The sequence below is a fragment of the Gorilla gorilla genome, chromosome 1, assembly GCF_029281585.2.
Source record: "Gorilla gorilla gorilla isolate KB3781 chromosome 1, NHGRI_mGorGor1-v2.1_pri, whole genome shotgun sequence".
In the NCBI taxonomy this organism is placed as follows: domain Eukaryota; kingdom Metazoa; phylum Chordata; class Mammalia; order Primates; family Hominidae; genus Gorilla; species Gorilla gorilla.
In genome coordinates, this window is record NC_073224.2 from 172,871,820 (window position 1) to 172,893,355 (window position 21,536).

The following is a 21,536-nucleotide window of genomic DNA, read 5'->3' on the forward strand; positions in this document are numbered from 1 at the left end:
TTTTCTGTCCCCTCCACTTTAAACGACTAAAACTAATATTTTCAGCTCCTATTTAATCAGTCCAATGTTTCACACTTGGTACTGTGACAACATTAACATAACATCCAAGTCTGTATAACTAGGACTTCACATTCCTCCAAATTTATTTTTTAGATTTATTTTGTAATTTTTCTCATTATTTTAATTTAAATTAATTTTTATTTCTTCCAGGCATGTCTCTTTCAAATGTGAGCCTGAACCTAGAAAGAGTAATTTTGAAAAGTCAAATTTAAGACCATTCTTTGTTCAAACAAATGTAAAAAATAAAGAAAGTGAGTCAACAGGTAATGCTTTGTGTAACATATTTACTTCTTTGATTTACTAATGGGTGCTTTATTTATTTTATTATTTACTGATGTGTGTCTTAAAAGTTCTTGATAATTTGATCTCTGTCAAAAGCATTTCCATGAACTATAAAAAAGAACTTACTAAGAAGAAGAGATGTTAAATATCAGAATGGACAATTTATACAATTCACAAAATAGGAATATATTTTTATGTTTATAGTGTTATGTGTTGTTTTCTTCTAGAAAGAAAATCTCTGAGTTTCCTTTCAGCTCAATGCTGAGAATTTCCTTGTTATTGTTTTTTAAAAGTCAAGTATGAACAGCTTGCTTAATAGAAACTTACTTTCAAGTTAGAAATTTCAGGAATCTGGCTGGGTGGGCACACTGGCTTATGCCTCTAATCCCAGCACTTTGGGAGGCCGAGGCGGGTGGATCCCCTGAGGTCAGGAGTTCGAGACCAGCCTGGCCAACATGGCGAAACCCCGTCTCTATTAAACGTACAAAAATTAGCCGAGCGTGGTGGTGCATGCCTGTAATCCCAGCTACTCAGGAGACTAGGCAGAAGAATCGCTTGAACCCAGGAGGCAGAGGCTGCAGTGAGCTGAGATCGTGCCACTGCACTCCAGCCTGGGCGACAAGAGCGAGACTCCATCTCAAAATAAAAAAGAAATTTTAGGAATCCGTGAGCTAGGAATCAGCATTATCAGTTCTCAGAGAATTTGAGCTTTTCGTGTTGCCTTCATTTTTCTCTTTCTCTCCATTATCAAACAATCATTCAATTGCATAATTCTCATCAACCTTCTTAACTGAGGTTTCTTGACTCCACATCACCCCCTATTGCTTAATTTCTCTATTATGCTTCATAACTTGATTTCTCAAAGGATTTGTTATACACATTGTTATTTTATTTCTCTTGATTCACTTTCATAATGTCATATTTCCTTATGTGTCTTATTATCTTTGAATGTGTGCTGGACAGTATTTGGAAAATTATTTATAGGAACAATTTGAGAACTAGGGTGATGATACGTTACTCCAGAAAAGTTTTTTTTTTTTTATTGTTTATGCCAGGTATATGGAGGCAGTACTTGTCAGAACATACCAAAGCATTCAAGGCTTCACTTTCCCTAAAACATCCAGGTGGCAAGCTTAACTATTCTAGTTCACCCTAAGGTTGTAACCCTTTTGGATCCCAGGTAAAATGAATAGGTGTGGGGTTTTTTTGTGTGTGGGGGAAGGGAAGTGGAGAACATTTAAATATCAAAACTTTGGACCTTTGGTCAGCTTTTTGTTTTTTTCTATCTCAAGCCATGAAGCTTCCAAAACTTGATCTTACTTTCACATCACAAATACTCTCAGGGAAAAAGTGGCTTGGAGTGTTGGGCTTCCCTATCTGAGTTCTTATCTTCTCCTAGATTTAAGACCAGGGATCCCTTATCTTCTTTTAAGTCAATGATTCTCTTTAGACTTTAAAAAATATTCCATCCAGCCTTTTAAGATGTTTTCAGCAGGCGGGCTGTTACTAATTACCTGGCCTTCCATAATGGTAGCAAAAATCTCTAATCCATTTTCTTTCCTGAAATCATATAGTGATCTTTTAAAAGTAGGCTGATCCTGATTAAAGCCTCTTCAGCGGATTCTCACTGTACTTAGTATGAAACTTGTACTTCTTACAAAGACCTGGCCGGGCACAGTGGCTCATGGCTGTAATCCCAGCCCTTTGAGAGGCCAAGGCAAGTGGATCACTTGAGGTCAAGAGTTTGAGACCAGCCTGACCAACATGATGAAACCCTGTCTGTACTAAAAATACAAAATTAGCCTGACATGGTAGTACACACCTGTCATCCCAGCTACTTGAGAGGCTGAGGCAGGAGAATCCCTTGAACGCAGGAGGCAGAGGTTGCAGTGAGCTGAGATTGCACCATTGCACTCTAGCCTGGGCAACAAGAGTGAAACTCCATCTAAAAAAAAAGAAAGAAAAGAAACAAAGACCTGTATATTGTGACCTTTGTGTGTGTATTCAGCCTCGTTCCCTACCTCCCTGGCCTTCATTTAAATTGCATCTTCAACCAGGCAGGGTGGTTCACACCTGTAATCCCAGATCTTTAGGAGGTCAAGGTAGGCAGATCACTTGAGGTCAGGAGTTCGAGACCAGCCTGGCCAACATGGTGAAACCCCATCTCTACTAAAAATACAAAAATTAGCCAGGTGTGGTGGTGCACGCTTGTAATCCCAGCTACTTGGGAGGCTGAGGCATGAGAATCACTTGAACCCAGGAGGTGGAGACTGCAGTGAACTGAGATGGTGCCACTGCACTCCAGCCTGGGCGACAGAGCAAGACTCTATCTCAAAATAAATAAACAAATTGCAACTTCATTAGCCTCTTTTCAGTACAACTACCAGATTGCCTGAGAGGAATATATATTTTCCCCTCTGCCTAGACACACCAATACTCTATTCATGCAACTTATAGCTCATTTGCATATTTTGCTTAATGTCATCTGTTCAGAGAGGCCTCCTTTGACTACGCTATCAACAATATACCTCTTTTATGGTTCTCCCTCACTAAAGTGTGTTTATTTCTGTTACAGAATAAATTTCAATTATTCACCCCTTGGTTTTTTGTTTTTTGGTGGTTTTCTTTTTCTGACACGGTCTCACTCTGTTGCCCAGGCTGGAATGCAGCAGTGTGGTCACGGCTCACTGCAGCTTCGACCTCCCTGGGCTCAGTAATCCTTCCACCTCAGTCTCTTGAGTAGCTGAGACTACAGGCACACCACCACACTCAGCTCATTTTTGTACTTTTTTTTTAGAGACAGGGTTTCACCATGTTGCCCAGGCTAGTCTCAAACTCCTGGGCTCCAGTGATCCACCTGTCCTGGCCTCCCAAAATGCTGGGGTTATAGGTGTAAGCCACTGCACAAGTCCAGTGTCTTGTTTTTTTGTTTGTTTATTTTCCATATTACCAACTAAAATGTATGCATCATTGGGCAGGAGTCACAATTCCAGAGTCTATCAGTGTCTGGCATATAGTAGTCGATCAACAAATAACTATTGATTGAATGACTACCAGACTCCGTATTAAATTTGTTACATCTATTATTTCATTTAACTCAGAAAGTATTTCTATAAGTGCTATTGTTTCCAGTTAACAAATGAGGAAAGTAAGACTCACAGATGTTGAGTAACTTTCCTATGGCTATGGCTATGTAACCCACACAAAAAGGTGCAATTTGGACCCAGGCTATCTAAGTCCAAAGTCTGTATGCCTGACCCCTGCACCATACTTACTTTAAGAATATCCATTGGATGATAATTCAGATTAATAAAACTCATAACTGAATATGAGAGAAATGCAGGTAGAAGGGACTATTTCTATTTCTCTTTTCAAAGGAATTAGCCAAAATATTTTTTGAATAACACATATGATTCTATTTTATTTAGAAATCCATCATTTTCCAAGACAATATAGCCTTATCGTATAATAGTAAATAATTGAAAGTTATAGTCTGTTAATAGAAATTCACTTTTAGGGCAAATTATTCTAAAATAGATTTAGCTCTAACCATGTACAAGCAATGCATATGTAAGTAAATAAAATTATTCTTTTACATTTCTTAAAAGTTTACTGCAGTGGAGAAAATGATTGATTGGGTTTAATTAGAAGTAACTTAATAGCATGGAAATACTTATGTTTGTTTCTTTAGAGCCAGTAGAAGAACATCTAAAATCAAGATCTATTAGACCCTATCTTTATCTTAAGGATACAACTGAGGTAGGTGTAATTTGTATACTCAGTAATTACTTAATAGAAATTCAAATTAGTCCTAATAATTTTATATATGCTCCTACAAATCCAAAATTCAAGTGAATTTTAGGATTCAAAATGATAAAATGTTAAAGTGATTTCATCTCTGATATTATGTAAAACTTTATGGAGACAGTAGAGAAGATAATATATTATTTGTTGGAGATATTTCAATACAGTAGAGATTATTGAACATGGTAAGGTCTAGCACTTATAAAGTCAGTTAAGACAGAGCATCATAAAAAACATACATGTATAACTTAAACATTCAAATTTATTAAATAAAAATATATATCAATTTGTTAATCTTTTAATGTGTAACCAAGACCTTGTTTTGAGTATGCTATGTGTGGTGGTTAATCAAATTACATAATTGCAATAGCAACTACCACAAAGAGGTTTGGAACCAACACTATTGACTCTTGATAATCACTTCAGCAGAAGTTCATGGGCATGCTGAAGAGTGACTAGCTCTGAGCATTGAGTGTGCCTTGGACATCATTCAGTAGTTTTTATATAGGGAACTATAGAGATAAATTAAACCAGAGAATTAGCAAGGGAAAGTCACTTTAGAGAGTCTCTTAAGTATTAATTTTTGTATTATATATATATATATATAAAGAAATATGGAGAAATACAGACTTAGGGCCATAATTAATAACACATTTTTGTTGCATATTCCTATATTTTATAATTTAAAAAATATTAAAAGGATTATCAGTTTTATCTTCATCTACATGGTTTATTTAATTTCATGTTTTATTTAGGTTCATGGTTAATAAATGTCCCCCAAGATATGGATTACAACATAACATCACAATCAGGTTACTTATCATAATACATTTACTAGCATCTTATGTAAAAATTATAAAATTTTAGTTTTTTAAAAATAAAACTATCCATGTGATATTTTAAATGCAAGTAGTAGAGAAACACTAATAAGCACACACAGCCCTTTCATTCTCTGCTTCCTCTTCTAATTTCCTCTTTTCAGAAGCAACCAAGTTTAACCTTTTTGGGTTTCAGTACCTTATAAGATTAACTCCATATTTCTAAAGAATGAGTTTCTACTGCTGATTTTAATTTATCAACTTTAAACATTATCTAGTGAAAATCAATAACAAAGATTGTTTATACCACTGTGCATCCTGCCTCTCCCCACTTTCCTCTTCTGGATATTTGATAGTTACTTTTTTCCTTCTTCTATTGTTAATTTTTGCAACTTGAAATAATATATCTAACTTTTTTCCCATTATTTTTAATCACTAACTCATGATTCCCCTTTATATACGATGAAGATCTTAACAGTTTTATCCTGTCTTCCAACTATCTTCCACACTTCTTCCCTAGGTCAAGTATATATTTACTTTTACATTTTTTAGGTCAACTATTATATTCAGCTTTGAACTCTGATTAAGCCTTTAAGTTATGTTTGTAGGTTAATTCTAAAACTCAGAATACTATTAACAGCATTTATATTATTATATTATAAATAATCATTTCATTTACATTATAGTAATGTCTCTGTAATAATCATTACCGAACAAAGTAATGTGCTTGGATTACCTTTCTTCTAAGTGGGTACAATTTAACAACAATGGACTCTTTTTTCTCTATCTATTACTAAAAAAATGCCATGTTTTAGTTTCCCTCATATTTAGACCTCAACTATCCAGTACACTTTTATGTTTTTTCTTGGAATTTCTAATGGTCTTTCTTTTTTCTTGTGGGAAATGAGGATAATAATATCAAACATGTAATTGCATATGTGCCTCAAGCACTATTCAAAGAAAAATTACATCCTCAACAACCCAATGACGTAAATACTATTATCCCTGAGAAAAAAGAGGCACAAGGAAGATAAGCAACTTGCCTGGGATCAAATAGTATATGACAGAACCAGGAAGAACCCAGCAGTTTGATTCATGCTCATTGTCACTGAGATCTGCAGCCTCCAAAAAAGAAGCATGTAACTTTCTTATCATATGTGAAAATGATCAAGTTTTTTATTCATTCTCTCTATTGTGTGTAATCCATTCCAATGTTCTTGGAGGAATTGTTCATGAAGCCCAGTGACTTCTTGTTCTAAATTTGACCGTTACCTATAAGCCTACTTTTACATTGTCATTCCATTCCTTGGCTCAGTTCCTCAGATTCTAGTATCCCATGTCTTCTTATTCCTTTTTTTTTTTTTTTTTTTTGAGACGGAGTCTTGCTCTGTCGCCCAGGCTGGAGTGCAGTGGCGCCATCTCAGCTCACTGCAAGCTCCGCCTCCTGCGTTCAGGCCATTCTCCTGCCTCAGCCTCCCGAGTAGCTGGGACTACAGGCGTCAGCCACCATGCTGGCTAATTTTTTTGTATTTTTAGTAGAGACGGGGTTTCACTGTGTTAGCCAGGATGGTCTCGATCTCCCGACCTCGTGATCCGCCTGCCTCGGCCTCCCAAAGTGCTGGGATTACAGGCATGAGCCACCGCACCGGCCTACTTTTAATTCTTTAAGGTATTTTCATACTGTTTTCCATAGTGGTTATACTAGTTTACATTCCCACCAACAGTGTAAAAGTGTTCCCTTTTTACCACATCAATGCCAAGGTCTATTTTTAAAAATTTTTTTAAATTATGGCCCTTCTTTCAGGAATAAGGCAGTATCTCATTGTGGTTTTAATTTGCATTTCCCTGATAATTAGTGATGTTGAGCATTTTTTCATTTGTATATCTTATTTTGAAAATTATCTATTCATATCCTTTGCCTACTTTTTGATGGGATTATTTGTTGGTTTTTGTTGTTTGTTTGTTTTTTTGAGGCAGAGTCTTGCTCCATCCCCCAGGCTGGAGTGCAGTGGCACGATTTCTGCTCACTGCAACCTCCACCTCCTGGGTTCAAGTGATTCTCCTGCCTCAGCTTCCTGAGTAGCTGGGACTACAGGTATGCACCACCATGCCCAGCTGATTTTTGTATTTTTAGTAGAGATGGGGTCCATGTTGGCCAGTCTGGTCTTGAACTCCTGACCTCAGGTGATTGCTGATTTTTATCATATGTGGTTGCTATGGTCTGAATGTGTACCCTCAAAATTCATATGTTGAAACTTAATAGCCAATGTGATGGTATTAAGGAGTGATGCCTTTAGGAGGTGATTAGGTCGTGGGGCAGAGCCCTCACGAATGGGATTAGTGACCTTATAAAAGAGATTCTAGAGAGCTGTTTGCCCCTTCTACCATGTGAGGACACAGCAATAAGGCACCACCTATGAATCCAAGAGCGAGCCCTTACTAAACACTAAATCTGCTGATGACTTGATCTTGGACTTCCCAGCCTGAAAATTGTGAGAAGTAAATTTTTATTATTTCTATTACCTTGTTTAAGGGATTTTATTATAGCAGCTTGAATAGAATAAGACATTGGTACATTTTAATTTGTGATATTTAAGAATGAAGATGGGGTTAATTTTTCCAGGAAGCTGCCACTAATTTTACAAGTAAGTGTATCCCCAGAATGAAAACCTAACTGTTCTGTGTATATGGCAGAGTTCTCAACCACCTTACTTTAGGATATGAGGGCAGGGAGTAGGCAGTTTGACTGGTAGCCTTTTTTGCAGATGCTACCATAAAGAGAATTTTGCTCTCAGGAGCCAAAACCCACACTAGCAGGAAGTTTATTAAGAGAAGGGCACTCTTTGTTTTAGTGATCTCGGCTCACTGCAACCTCCACCTCCTGGGTTCAAGCGATTCTCCTGCCTCAGCCTGCCGAGTAGCTGGGATTACAGGCATGCGCCACCACGCCCGGCTAATTGTTTGAATTTTTAGTAGAGACAGGGTTTCTCCACGTTGGTCAGGCTGGTCTCGAACTCCCCACCTCAGGTGATCCACTCACCTCAGCCTCCCAAAGTGCTGGGATTACAGGCGTGAGCCACTATGCCAGGCCAGATGTCTATCTTACCTGATATTTATAGAACCACTGCAGCCTTCTTATGCATCCCGTTTACATAGTATATATTTTTCCATCAGTTTACTTTCAACTTATATTTATAGTACATTTTTTATATACAGCATATACTTGAGTCTTGCTTTTTAAAAAATCTATTCCGACAATTTCTTTTAATTGAAATGTTTATTTTATTAATGTTTAATGTAATTGGTGATATGGGTGAAATTAAGTCTATCATCTTATTCTTTTTTGTTTGTCCCTGTGCTTTTTGTTTCTCTGTTCCTTCTTTCCTGCCTTTCTTTGGATTATTTGAATATTTATGAAAATTTCACTTTAATATATCTGTTGGATCTTAGTTATCTCTCTTTTTATTTGTTTGGGATTTTTAGTGGTTTCCATATAGATTAAAGCATACATCATCAACTTGTCACAGTCTACTTAGAGTAAAATTGTACTACTTCACATAAAGATGTAGAAATCTTTAAATTGTATAGTTCCATTTACTTCCCCAAACCTTTGTACTATAGTTTCTGTATGTAATACTATAAACCCTACAGGACCGTATTATAATTTTTGCTTTCAGCAATTTGCTGTGTTTTAAAGAAAGTAAAGAGGACAAGAGTCTCCCTCTGAGGCTCTTATTAAACATGTCAGACTTTTCATTATTGTCCTACAGGTTCCTGAATCTCTATTTTTTCATATTGAGTAATTTCTATTGATCTATCTTTAAGTTCTCAGATTCTCACCTCAGATATTTTCACTTTGTTTTAAGCTCAACCAGTTGACAGATATTACATGTTCTAATTCTACAATTTCCATTTTAAAAAATAGTTTCTGTTTCTCCGATAAGATTCCCTATGTTTTTCCTTTACTTTGAACATATTTTACTTTTTTCATGAGGCATAGTTTTTGTTTGTTTGTTTGTTTGGTTTCTGTTTTTGTTTGTTAGATGAAGTCGTGCTCTGTCACCCAGGCTGGAGTGCAGTGGCGCAATCTCAGCTTGCTGCAACCTCTGCCTCCCAGGTTCAAGCGATTCTCCTGTCTCAACCTCCTGAGTAGCTGGACTATAGATGTGTGCCACCACTCTCAGCTAATTTTTTTTTCTTTTTTGTATTTTTAGTAGAGACACGGTTTCACCATGTTGGCCAGGCTGGTCTCGAACTCCTGGCCTCAAGTGATCCACCTGCCTCAGCCTCTTAAATGGCTGGGATAACAGGCATGAGCCGCCGTGCCTGACCCATCAAGCATAGTTATAATAGCTGCTATAAAATCTATTAATTCCAATATCTGGGTCATTTCAGGCTTGGTCTTGTTGGGTCATCTTTTATGTTAACACTAGGTCTCACTTTCTTGGTTCTTTTAGGTCAAGTTGGATTGATCTTGGGCATTGTGACTATTGTATTGTGAAGACTGCACTTTCTTGTTGTCCTACAAAAATTATTGATGTTTTTGTTCTAGCAGTCAATTATCTTGATTGTACTCAAAATACAAAATGACTCGTGAACAGCAGCTCAAATTTTAGTTCAGTTGTTTTATCCTTAGCTGTCTGCTTGCAGGAGTTTCTAAATATGCATGGTTTAGGGGTTAAGCAGAGACTTGAACAGGTAGTCCCTTACACATAGGAGTCTCTTATGCAGGGAATGGAGCTGCCATCTTTGGCTCTCTTCTTTCTAGCATTCCTTTCTCACTTTCCAGCAGCTCTGTTTGTCTTAACTTTGTCTTCTAGTTCTTCTAGCCAGAAACAACATGGTTTTTCTAGCAGAATTTTAGATGCTCCATGCAATGCCAACTTCAGTCTGCCTTCAAGCTAAAAGCTATACAAATAGCAGCTCCACCCAATGCAAGTCAGTTATACCAAGTGTCAATACTTTTTCTTTGCCACCTGCTTTTGTTTATTCTCCAGGACCTTAAGGTCATGTGTGTGCATGCATGTGTGTGTGTGTGTGTCTGTGTGTGTGTGTGTGTGTGTATTTTGTCTAGAGCATTTTGTCTAGAGTCTATGGTTTTCATCTGTGGGAGGGTAGGTCTGATAGAGGATTACTCAGCTACGTTGAATCAGAATTCCCCAGTCTTTACTACTTTTATTATCTTTTCCTGTTGCATTACTGGGCACTCCCTAAAAATTTATAAATAATTGTGGTGATAGATGTTACTGTTGCCAGGTCATAGACTAATATATTACCATTAATGATGATGTTGGCTGTTACTTTTACATATATATAGAATTTTTAAAATTATGTTTAAATATTCTTTTTTTTTTTTTTTTTTTTTTTGAGAAATAGTCTCGCTGTGTTGCTCAGGCTGGAGTGCAGTGGCTTGATCTCAGTGCACTGCAACCTCTGCCTCCCAGATTCCAGCAATTCTCCTGCCACAGCTTCCCGAGTAGTTGGGACTACAGGCGTGCACCACCACGCCCGGCTTATTTTGGATTTTTAGTAGAGACGGGGTTTCACCACGTTGGCCGGGCTGGTCTTGAACTCCTGACCTCAGGTGATCCACCCGCCTCGGCCTCCCAAAGTGCTGGGATTACAGGCACGAGCCACCGTACCTGGCCAATATTCTTTATCACATTAAGAAAGTATTATCTTTATGTAGTTTTATTATAGTTCTTATCAATAATAGTTGTTAAATTTATCAGATTTATCAGTATTGCAGCTATTAAAATAATTACAACATTTTAATCCTTTTTGACCTATGGGTAATGAGTTATAATAACATATAGAAACCTTTAATTTCTTGATGGTTTTATTTGGCTGTTGTAAACTTGTCCTAGTCTAGTGTTGATTGGTATTTTATCTTAAATTTGTGAAAAATCCTGAAGTCATAGGTAAGATTAGCTTGTAAGCTTCTTCATTTTTCCAGACTTTGGCTTTTAAGACTATGCCAGCTTATAAAAAGAACTGAAAAGCTGTTTACTTTTTAATTTAATTGATATTATATTGCATGAGAACAATTTGTTCCATGAAAGCTTAAAACAACTTATTTGTAAATCTATCCGGGGCTGGTTACTCTTTTAAACTATGTTTTAAAGGTAGTTATTAGAAACTCCCTTACATTCCTTTTAAGAATTATTGATATGCTCCAATTTTCTATTCCTCATGACAATTTTGTTAATTTTTCTTTAGGATAAATTTGCTTTATTTGTCTTTCAAGACATCTGTGGTCTATCCCTCTCACAACTTGTCTTCTTACCTATTTGAACTTATCTGTTAATCCCAATAAATAATAAATGCCTTCCTGCTATAAATATGCTATTTTTCTGCCTGTCTTATGAGCATTCCAGGCTTATGCTGTTGACCTCGCCTGCAATGCCCTCATCTTTTAAATCTTAGCATTTTCTTCTTCCTCTGTGAAATCTTTCCTGTCTATTCTAGTCTTTATTGATATCCCTCCCTTTTTAAACTCTTCCTCATTTGTAGATTGTATTGATTGGTTTGCTTTTTAGTAATATTACTCTATTTTATTTACTACTGTTTTGTGTATGCAAATCCTATCTGTACCATAAAAATGTGAGGTCTTTGTGGCCTAGACTTTTGTCATATACCTTATTTTTATTTCATATTATCCAGAACTAAATATATTCTGTGCCTAGTGTGAAAAACATATGGGTTCTAAACATTTATTTGTTTAGCTTGTTAACAGAGAATCACAAAGTATTCAGTTTATATTAACATGTGCATATGTATATTTTGAGCGCCTAGATATGTACATTTTAATAAAAAATATATGGACCCAATCTGCCAATCTGATACTCTAGCTTAGGAAAAGCCAGATCATTGTTTTTCAGTTTCTTCTCTACTCAGGACTGATCTGCTGTACCTACTCTATGTTAGAGAGAGTAATAGTTTGTCAAAACAGAGAAGGCTTTATTTCTCAGCATTTGAACTTTAGACTTCTCCTGAACTTAGAGAGATAAATTTTATGTGAATATAAAGGCTAAGTTTTATAGACAAAGAAAATAAAAATTAGTAAAAAATGTGAGCATAAGCAGATCTTTTAACTTCTGAAGGTTTGTTTTTCTATTGATAATGCCCATCTCATAGTAAGTTTTTTTGAGAATTAAATAAATCACATTTGAAAATATTTAAAGAACCAGACAGCTGTTAGTTATCATAATTCAATATTGCAAAAGTGAATACTCAAGCATAAATTATTTATTAATATACACGGAAAGAAATAGTTTCTAAGATAATTTTCCATTTTTCCTGATGTTTAGATGGAAAATGCAGGGCGTTTGAATGTTCTATATTCACAGCATAGACAAGCAGGTAGAAGATCACTGGGTTCTGCAGACTTTTCTCCTATGTTCAACATTCAGTCTAATGCTCATGAAAAGGAAAAAGACTCTACTTTATTTACAGGTATACAAATTGCATGTTTACATTGAAATAACTGAAAGTTATCTGCACCTAAAATTAGTGTGTAAGCATTAAGAAAATCTTTAACCAAGGAATATTAGTCTTTGATCACACTACCATAACGATCTTTCTCCAGCCTTCTTTTCTTACTCTTAAACCTATCCACACCACACTGATTCTAGTCATATTTAATAGGCTGTTTTACTTAGTTAACCAAATTACTGTGTGATTTGATTCATTGTCTGTTGTCTATGCTTAAAACATATGTTTTCACCTGATGGATTCCTGATTGTCTTTAATAGTTAAGAGATTTTAGCCCTAAGTAAAAGAAAATCCAACTGCCTGTAGCTTAAACAGTAAAGATATTTATTATCTAAAAAAAACAAGAAGTCCATCAGAAAGGCTTTTGCAGGGTTGACTCATTCAGGGGCTTTATAATGTCATCAGATATTCAGTTCCATGCATCTATTTGACAGACCTGGAGTAGTTACTGTCTGCTGCTAAGGTTTCCACTACAGATGCAAGAAAAAAAATATTCTCGAGTTTTCTGTCTGTCTAGTTGTGGCTGCTGAGATTGAATAGAGGAATACAGTGGGGGAAAAACATCCAGTTCCTCTCTCTTTCGTCAATGGTCTTAGCAGGTAGCTTGTCCTCCTATCCTTGCTGTACAATATGATGACAACTATTCAAGATAGCTTGTGTGACTGGAAATGCTTTTTATGCCTTGGTAAGAATGAAAAAAAAATGTTTTCCCAACGCCAACTCCCCCTTATGTTTCTTTGTCTCAAATAGCCTCATGCATCCACATCTAAACCAATAAATCATCATTGGCTTAGATCACTTTTTCCAACTTTTAACATGGCCACAGTAAGAAATGCTTTTTATATTACACACACACACACACACACACACACACACACACGGAGCAGAAGATTCATCTTCCTAGAGTCCTAATTATCTCTCTTTCTCTCTGTCAGTTGAATTTGATTGTAGTATTTCCGTATTTTGTACAGTAATTACTAAGGATCCAGATGATACATTCTGTTATACTCTATTCTACTTCATTTTTTAAAATGCTGTTCAGGATACACTAAATTGATTTCGCAAGACATGAATGGTTTGTAGCTCACTATTTTGAAAAACACAGCTTAGATTACTCAGGATTTACTCTGTTGAGCCGGGAAAGATCCCAGCCTTCTTTGAAGGACGCGGTTGCTTGGAAGGAGATAAGATTGGAGTGCTGTTAGTAAAGAAGGGTAAAAAAGAACTGTGAAGTAGGCAACCCTCTGTTTACTACATTATCCTTTAAGGTTCCATTCAGATGCCACATCTTCTCTGAAGTGTTCCCTGAAAGCAGTGACAGGGTGTTCTATTAGTTCAGCAAAGCAATCTCCCTTTAGAAAAGTTCTTAAGCCTCTCTAAAGAAGCATTTTATACTTTTTATCAAAGTCTCAAAGTAAGACTTCTGGGAAAGTTGTCAACATAAATACAAGTTCAGTTCATCCTGGCCAAAATGAGTAACACAAAAAGAAAATAAGGAAGAAAAATTCATTAAATTGAAAGTGGGACATTTTATCCCTAACTCAAAGAAAATCTGCCTCATATTATAATATGAAGCAGTTTGAAAGAATCTTCCAGAAGTCAGTGCACAATTCCATTTCTTAGGAGAAAGGAATAACCATTGAAAGAGCCAGTAGAGAATATTCTGAAAAAAAATCCCCTGTTATAACCACCTACTCCATCACACACACACACACACACACACACACACACACACACGTACACACACATACACACACACACACACACTCTCTTACATTCAACATAAAGAAATGGAGTTTGTTATCAATGATAGGTCAGAGAAAGATGCGAAATTCTCCCCCTTGGGATTCCTTTCCTTATTGTAAGTCAGCAGCATTCAAAGTCTGTGTTAGCAATATTTGGAGAGAAATGTAACGATCATAACTTGTCACTTTTTTTCTCTGGCTTCCTCGTATTGCTTTAGATGTACTCAGAGCTAGGGTAAAAACCTCCTAACTTGAAGGAGCAGGGACTTGAAAGGAGGGTTGATAACAGAAGAGACAAAATACAGTTTTCTAGGAACGATTTTTGGATTGTGACTAGCGATAACTGTGCAAAGAAAAAACATGATTCCATCAAATAGCCTGTGAGCCATGAAGCCCTTACTTGACTAAATTCCTCCCCCAACTACCAAACTAAGTTGCTTACCCCAAGAGAGAGATAAAAAAATGAAACCCAAGTGACACCTCACACATAAACAGAGTACTCACCACCACCACCACCCTGGGGTCATGAAAAGGTTTCACAAAATATACAGTGCCCAGAAACAAACTTCTCCACGATCTTCCAGGGCTCCAGCTTCCTTAGCAGCCTACTGAGGTAGCTAAGTGCCTGAACTCATAATATAAGGTAACAACATCTGGATTTACATGTTAATTTCTAAGGGGAGAGTTTAACAGTGCCCAAGTAAACAAGAAGAACATAAAAAAATGTACATCTATTGTTTTTGGACAAATAATAAGCCCAGATTTAAGTGATCTGATTCAAAGTTGAGCAGAAAGAAAAATAAGAACAAATCATGGGACCTATGAAAAAATTCTGCAGCAAAGAGAGGTCATAATTTAAAACATAGCTGATGGTCACATTTTGGCAGAATTTGTACCCCATGAACCAGGAAAAAACTTAAACAATAATTGCTCTATATGCTGAAGGAGTTAAAGAAAATCAGAATTCTATGAAATAAGATTTGGAAATGTAAAAGATAATCATCAAGGATGAAATGATGCTACCAGAATTTAAAAATATTTTTAAAGAAACAAGTAATGCTAATAGGTAACTTAAAATTATATTAAAAGCAGCAAAGAGTAAACTAAACATTGAAGTAAACCGAATTGAAATCTGAAAAGCAGGTGTAGGAATATATACAACGTGCAGTGTAAGGGGACAAAAATATGACCACATTAGACAAGATAGTATTTTGAGGGAAGAAAACAGGTATCCAACACTGAGATAACCAGTGTGTCTGAAGGAAAGAACAGAACAAATCAAATAAATTGACTAAAAGGGGGCAGGGGAAAACGATCTGAGAATAATGGAAATACTCTATGTCTTGATTTTACTTACATGAGTGCATATATTTATCAATGTTTATCAAACTGTGCATTACATTAAAATATGTGTATTTTATTGTATGTAAATTATACCTCAGTAAAGCAAAGTTAAAGAAAAAAACAAAAGGCTGACATGACAGAAGTCTAAAACACCAAAAATACAATAGATTAAAATAACTGCAAAAAGCTTATACAAGTGCAGCAAATATTCACAATATTTCATTTAAAATACAAAATACTGTTCGTTTTTAAAGACAATGCCAATTAAATACATAGTAGTTTATCAAATTCTGTGCTCATCATTGACTCCTGTATTCTGCCATTTGTGGTTTACTTATTTATTTCTTTTGAGACAGAGTTTCACTCTTGTTGACCAGGCTGGAGTGCAATGGCACAACCCTGGCTCACTGCAACCTCTGCCTCCTGGGTTCAAGCGATTCTCCTGCCTCCTCCCAAGTAGCTGGGATTACAGGTGTGCACCACCACACCTGGCTAATTTTGTATTTTTAGTAGAGATGGGGTTTAACCATATTGGTCAGGCTGCTCTCAAACTCCTGTCCTCAGGTGATCCACCTGTCTTGGCCTCCCAGAGTGCTGGGATTACAGGCGTGAGCCACCACACTCAGCCCCATCTGTGTTCTATTACATTTTTCCTGAAGAGCATGTGTTAGTCATTCTTTCAATGGTGACCTGTTGCCTATTAACTCTTTTCATCCTTGTATATCTGAAGTGCCTTTATTTTGCTGTCACTCTTGAGAATGACAGTTGAATTTATGTAAATGTCTACACTGTAAATTATTTTTTCTCAGCACTTTACAGATAATTTTATTATCTTCTTGAATGATTCATAGAATTCTGTTCATGGTCCAATTGTCATTCCTCTACAGACAAACTTTTTAACTTTTTGGTAGTTTTAGGATTTTTCTCTTTATTCTTTATAATCTGCATTTTTAGTACAAAGTATCTGGACATAGATGTATTCTGTCTGTCATCTTCAATCCTTGAAATACACTTCTATCAGTTAGAATTATTGGTTATTATCTCTTCAAATATAGATTATTTACCATTTCCTCTATTTTCTTCTTCCAAAGCTATTGGAGAAATGTCCAAGACTTCCAGTCTGTTTTTCATGATTTTGAACTGTTCTTTCAGGTTTTTATTTATCTTTCTATGCATTCTTGGCAAATCCCTCAACGTTTTCTCTCAATTCATTAATTCTCCCTTTGTCCATGTAATCTAGATTTATATTTCTTACTTCCAAGATTTCCAGTTTTTAAAATATTGACCTGTTTTTATTTTTACCTTAGTCTGTTTTTATCGAATACTAGCTTATTCTCTAATGTATTTTTTATTTATACCCTTGAAATTTCTAAACATATTTCATCAAATCTAAGATGTCATCAATTGACACTGTTAATTAAACTATGACGCATGCTAATATACATCTTAAAATTGAGGTGTATATCTTAAGATGGCAAAGGTTTTCAGGTTATTTTTAGATTCTTCTATTTAATTGTATTGCTGACCCTCTTGTAGATTTTGTTGGCTGCCTTTCTAAAATTTATATTTTTCATTTTTTTATTATAATTTTTTTTTGAAACTGAGTCTCACCCTGTCGCCCAGGCTGGAGTGCGGTGGCACAATCTCCACTCACTGCCACCTCCGACTCTGGTTCAAGCGATTCTCCTGCCTTAGTCTCCCAAGTAGCTGAGACTATAAGGCGTTCGCCACAATGCCCAGCTGATTTTTGTACTTTTAGTAGAGATGGGGTTTCACCATGTTGGCCAGGCTGGTCTCAAACTCCTGACCTCAAGTGATCCACCCACCTCAGCCTCTTAAAGCGCTGGGATCATAGGTGTGAGCCACTGCACCTGGCAATATTTTTCATAGGTTTTAGAATTTTAGAAGGCTCTCTGTCTCTTATTCACCACTCACTATATGTCACTCTTTCCTTTCCAGAAGTTTTGTAGTTGCCATTACTCAGACCTCGTGACCCTCAGGCCAGACCAGATTTTAGAGTTGTGAATGGAATTCGTCTGCCAGGGTGACAATTGGGATATGGTAGATTGGCAGATTCAGTCATCCATCTCTTGTGTGGTTTGACTTAGTTCCAGGTTAGCCAATTGGCAATGGAAAGGAGTGATTTTTATTCTCCTTTCACAAGTCAGGGATCCTTAACCCAGCACCTTGTTTCAGTCAGTGGGCCTGTTTTTCTCTTACCTATCCCATTCCTGCAAATGGGAAAAAGTTGGATCTCCCTCTAAGTAGAAACTGAAGCCAACAATTTCCCACCACTTACACTGCTACAATCCTTATCGAGTCCACCAACATGTTCATCTAGACAACAACAACAGCCTCCTAATTGGTTACTCCATTGCTGCTCTTGCCACCCACATTCCCCCTTCTCCCCACAGACCATCCATCACTGAGCAAGCAGAGTGGTCTTTCTAAAGCATGAATGAAACTGCATTATTGTTCTGTTGAAAACCCTCCTAAGGATCTCTATTGTAACCAGAATAATATCTTAACTCTTCACCATGGCTTATGTGACCCTAGATGACTTTGCTCTGCTACGTGTTTCAACCCATCTTACTCCACTCTCCTCCTAATTCACCACACCCAAGCAACACTGGCCTCTTTGTTCTTTCAGCATTCCATGCTGGCTTCACACTGAGACCTCCACACTTGCTGTTTCCTCTGCCTCTTTCTCTTTACTCAGATTTCAACTCAAATATCCCCTCTTAAAAGAGGCCTTCTATAGCCATCCTAGGTGAAGTACCATGTTTATATTCTCCCATGGTACTTGAATGCTGCAAATACTTCCAAATTATTCGAAATTATATTATACATTTATTTGTTGGTTGATTTACTTGTTTTTGTTGTTGTCAGGTTTTTTTTGTTTGTTTTTGTTTTTGTTTTTTTGAGATGGGGGTCTTACTATACTGCCCCAGCTGGCCTCAAACTCCTGGGCTTAAGCAGTCCTCCCACTTCAGCCTCCTGAGTAGCTGGGATTACAGGGGCATACCACCATGCCCCTTGTTTACTTGTTTATTGACTATTTCCTCCCTCTAGAACAGAGCTTTCCAAATAGTACTGTGGTAACCTGTTGTGCTTGGAGGGGGTTATAGGTGTGCTGAAATATTGATTCCTTAGCCATCAAGGCTGCTCAGTTGGCCCTGTGGTAGCCTGCCCAGACTCAAGCATTTATTCCAGTATACTGTACAAATAATATTAATTAGTATGCTTGCCATTATATGGGAAAGACTGGGAAGTACTGAACTAGAATATAAACTACTTGAGGACAAGGTAAAAGCTAAAACTGTTACTAATAGCATGTGTATCTAGAAAAATGCTGGAGTGGCCACCAGACATATTTGGAAGAGATCAACCTTGGATGATGCTTACTTCATGCCATGTGGCAAGATCTGTTTGATATCTGCAAACTGTCTTCCCTATCTACCAAGTGATAACCGTCTGAAGCTTCCTACTGGTTAATAATGACTCCACATATCAGAAAGATTTGAAAATTTAGGGATGTCTTTCTTCCACAAAAAAATCTCCAAGACCACTTTTATGTTTGATCTGTTTTAGCCAAATACTAGGGCTTCGATCTCAGTCTTTTCCAGTTCTATCTAGCTCATTCAAGAAATATTTACTGGGTAGCTACTACAGACCAGGCACTATACTAGGTGTTTTCCATATGTTATTTTAAATTGTAAAATATTTTGTGCAAGATATTTTCCTAAATGTCAGAATATCTATGTGTCTTTTATGAAAATCTTTTAAAATTTCAGCTCAAATTGAAAAAAAACCTAGGAAACCATTGGATTCTGTTGGTCACTTAGAAGGTGATAGAAATAAAAGGTAATTTATTTTAAAATGCTTAATAGTTTGTTCTGTTTAATGATGTTTCTAGTAGGACACATTTTATAATTGACAGGAATAAATTTATTCTGCCTTATTATTTAGTTCCATAGCACAATCCAATGAATGGTCCAAGACTGCTTAGCCACTAGATATGACATCCAGACCTTGAGTGTTGTTAAATGGAGAGAAAGGCATGGGAAAATGAATAGAGGGAATACAATTTTTTTTTAGTAAATACACACATTTACTTACATGACAACATGGACATGAAAAAGTAGCTTTTCTTTGGATAAAGTTCTCATTTTTCTCATGAACCCTTCCATCTCTATATAATGAAAAAAAATCATTAATCCAGTGTGTTTCAAACTTTGTTTGAATCAATAATGAACAAGCACTTTAGGTTTAACTCAGTTTAAAAATTATATTCTGTCTCTGCCTGACCACACTATTCTATCCTCTTAACAAAGCTGGGGCCACCCTATGTTGGCATGAAGCTGCCCTGTGGAGCTTCTTCCAGAATTTCAACATACGACGTTGCAAATACCTCTCTACCTTTGGTGTTCTCCTCAACCTACGTAATAATACAACTCGTCCCCACTCAAAATCCAAAGAGGCATATATATGACTCTCTTGCTTCCACTCCTACTCTTGCTGTTTTCTCCCACAAACCAGGCAGGACAGGATGATCTTGTTGGTTTGAAAGTCTGTGGGAGAGAGGTTGGTGCAGAAGTTGGCAGTGACTTCCAGGGATAAAAGGAGGCAGACAAGAACTGACAAGCTGTAATCAGCCCCATGAACACTACCCTAAACTGTGTTTATTTTCAGAAAAAAATCTCCACGGATGAACGATTTTAATATAAAAGAAAACAAATCGGTCAGAAATTATCAATTAAGTAAGTATAGGTCAGTAAGAAAGAAAAGCTTGCTCCCGTTGTGCTTTGAGGATGAATTGAAAAATCCACACGCCAAGATAATCAACGTTAGTCCAACAAAGACAGTAACTTCTCACATGGTAATAAGCATATCATCTATCGTTAAGTAAATATGTGTAGTCATATGACTTATGGGAATCACCCATATATTTTAGTGACCAGAATCTTTGATAAATCCTTACCTCTTGGTTTCATATTCCAAAGTGATAACAGCACTTAAGTTCTTAATGAACTTTGCACAACCCCCAAACTGGGGATTCCTTTACACCAGCTGAAAATTCAGTGTTTTTCTTTATGAAGAAGCCTTTATCAAATTTGCTTGATTATAATAGAACTGTAGAATAAAAAGAATTTTTTAAAAATGGCTGTACCAATCTAGCAGAATGCAGTGATGTGCACCTGTAATCCCTGCTACTCTGGAGTCTGAGGCAGGGGAACTGCTTGAGCCCAGGCATTTGAATCCAGCCTGAGCAATATAACAAGACCCCAGTTCTAAAATGATGGGACCATGACCATGTGTCAATTTTTCTAACAATCTGTTTTGGCTTTTTCAACCAGTAAGTGCATTTATTAAAGGCTATTTAGTAACTCATGCTCTCTAGAGAGGCAGTATGGCTCGAAAGCTGTCTAGTCAGGAATCACCTAATTATATAGCCCCAGACTGCTCCACTGAGGCCCATGCTATTGTCACAGATAAAAGTTTACAACTCTGATGCTGAGCAGGGAATACTCTAAGACATTTGCTACTGCTGTCATTCAAAGCTAGATGTAACTCCTACCACCCTCACTAGAATAGTTTTCCCAATACTTTTTCACAGTGCTTGCTTTCTCTGAACTGAAGACTTCATAGGTGTATCTGAATGGCAGAGCCTAGGGCAAATGCCTATGTCCTAACCGCAAAGAAGCTGACAAACATGGTTCTTGCCTCTACCTAAGGGTACATAGGCTTGTCAAGTGGAAAATTCCCTAAGGTGTTGGACAGACCAAAAGCATTACAAACATCCATTACTATGGCTAAATAAGTAATATTGGCATCACCCGTGGATTGCACAACTAGATCTTTGTCATCTTTTCAGTAATCATAGCAGACTTGGATATTACTGTGATAAAAATGATCTGTTCTTAAGTCAATCTATTACTTTGGCTATTTTATTCCACAAATATATATTGAGCACTTTTTAGGTGTCAGG

At 36.7% G+C, this 21,536-nt stretch overlaps 1 protein-coding gene and 1 non-coding gene across 8 annotated transcripts in view; both read left to right on the forward strand.

Annotated features, from left to right (window-relative positions):
* C1H1orf141 (chromosome 1 C1orf141 homolog) overlaps nt 1-21,536 on the forward strand; it is a 52,307-nt gene that overhangs the window by 26,247 nt on the left and 4,524 nt on the right. For 2 of the 7 annotated variants that reach the window (XM_055350484.2, XM_055350479.2), the window contains exons 5-9: nt 211-323; nt 4,034-4,101; nt 12,275-12,419; nt 19,342-19,411; nt 20,240-20,426. In XM_055350484.2, coding sequence (XP_055206459.2) covers nt 211-323; nt 4,034-4,101; nt 12,275-12,419; nt 19,342-19,411; nt 20,240-20,426 — 583 coding nt within the window. Of the gene's footprint in view, nt 1-210; nt 324-4,033; nt 4,102-4,932; nt 4,959-12,274; nt 12,420-19,341; nt 19,412-20,239; nt 20,427-21,536 lie in introns of those variants that run through there. The other 5 variants (XM_031014973.3, XM_019036528.4, XM_019036522.4 and 2 more) reach the window with 5 other exon arrangements.
* Nucleotides 12,876-13,010, forward strand: LOC115932342 (small nucleolar RNA SNORA31). The gene has a single exon (XR_004068632.1). It is a non-coding gene; the product is annotated as a small nucleolar RNA SNORA31 (small nucleolar RNA).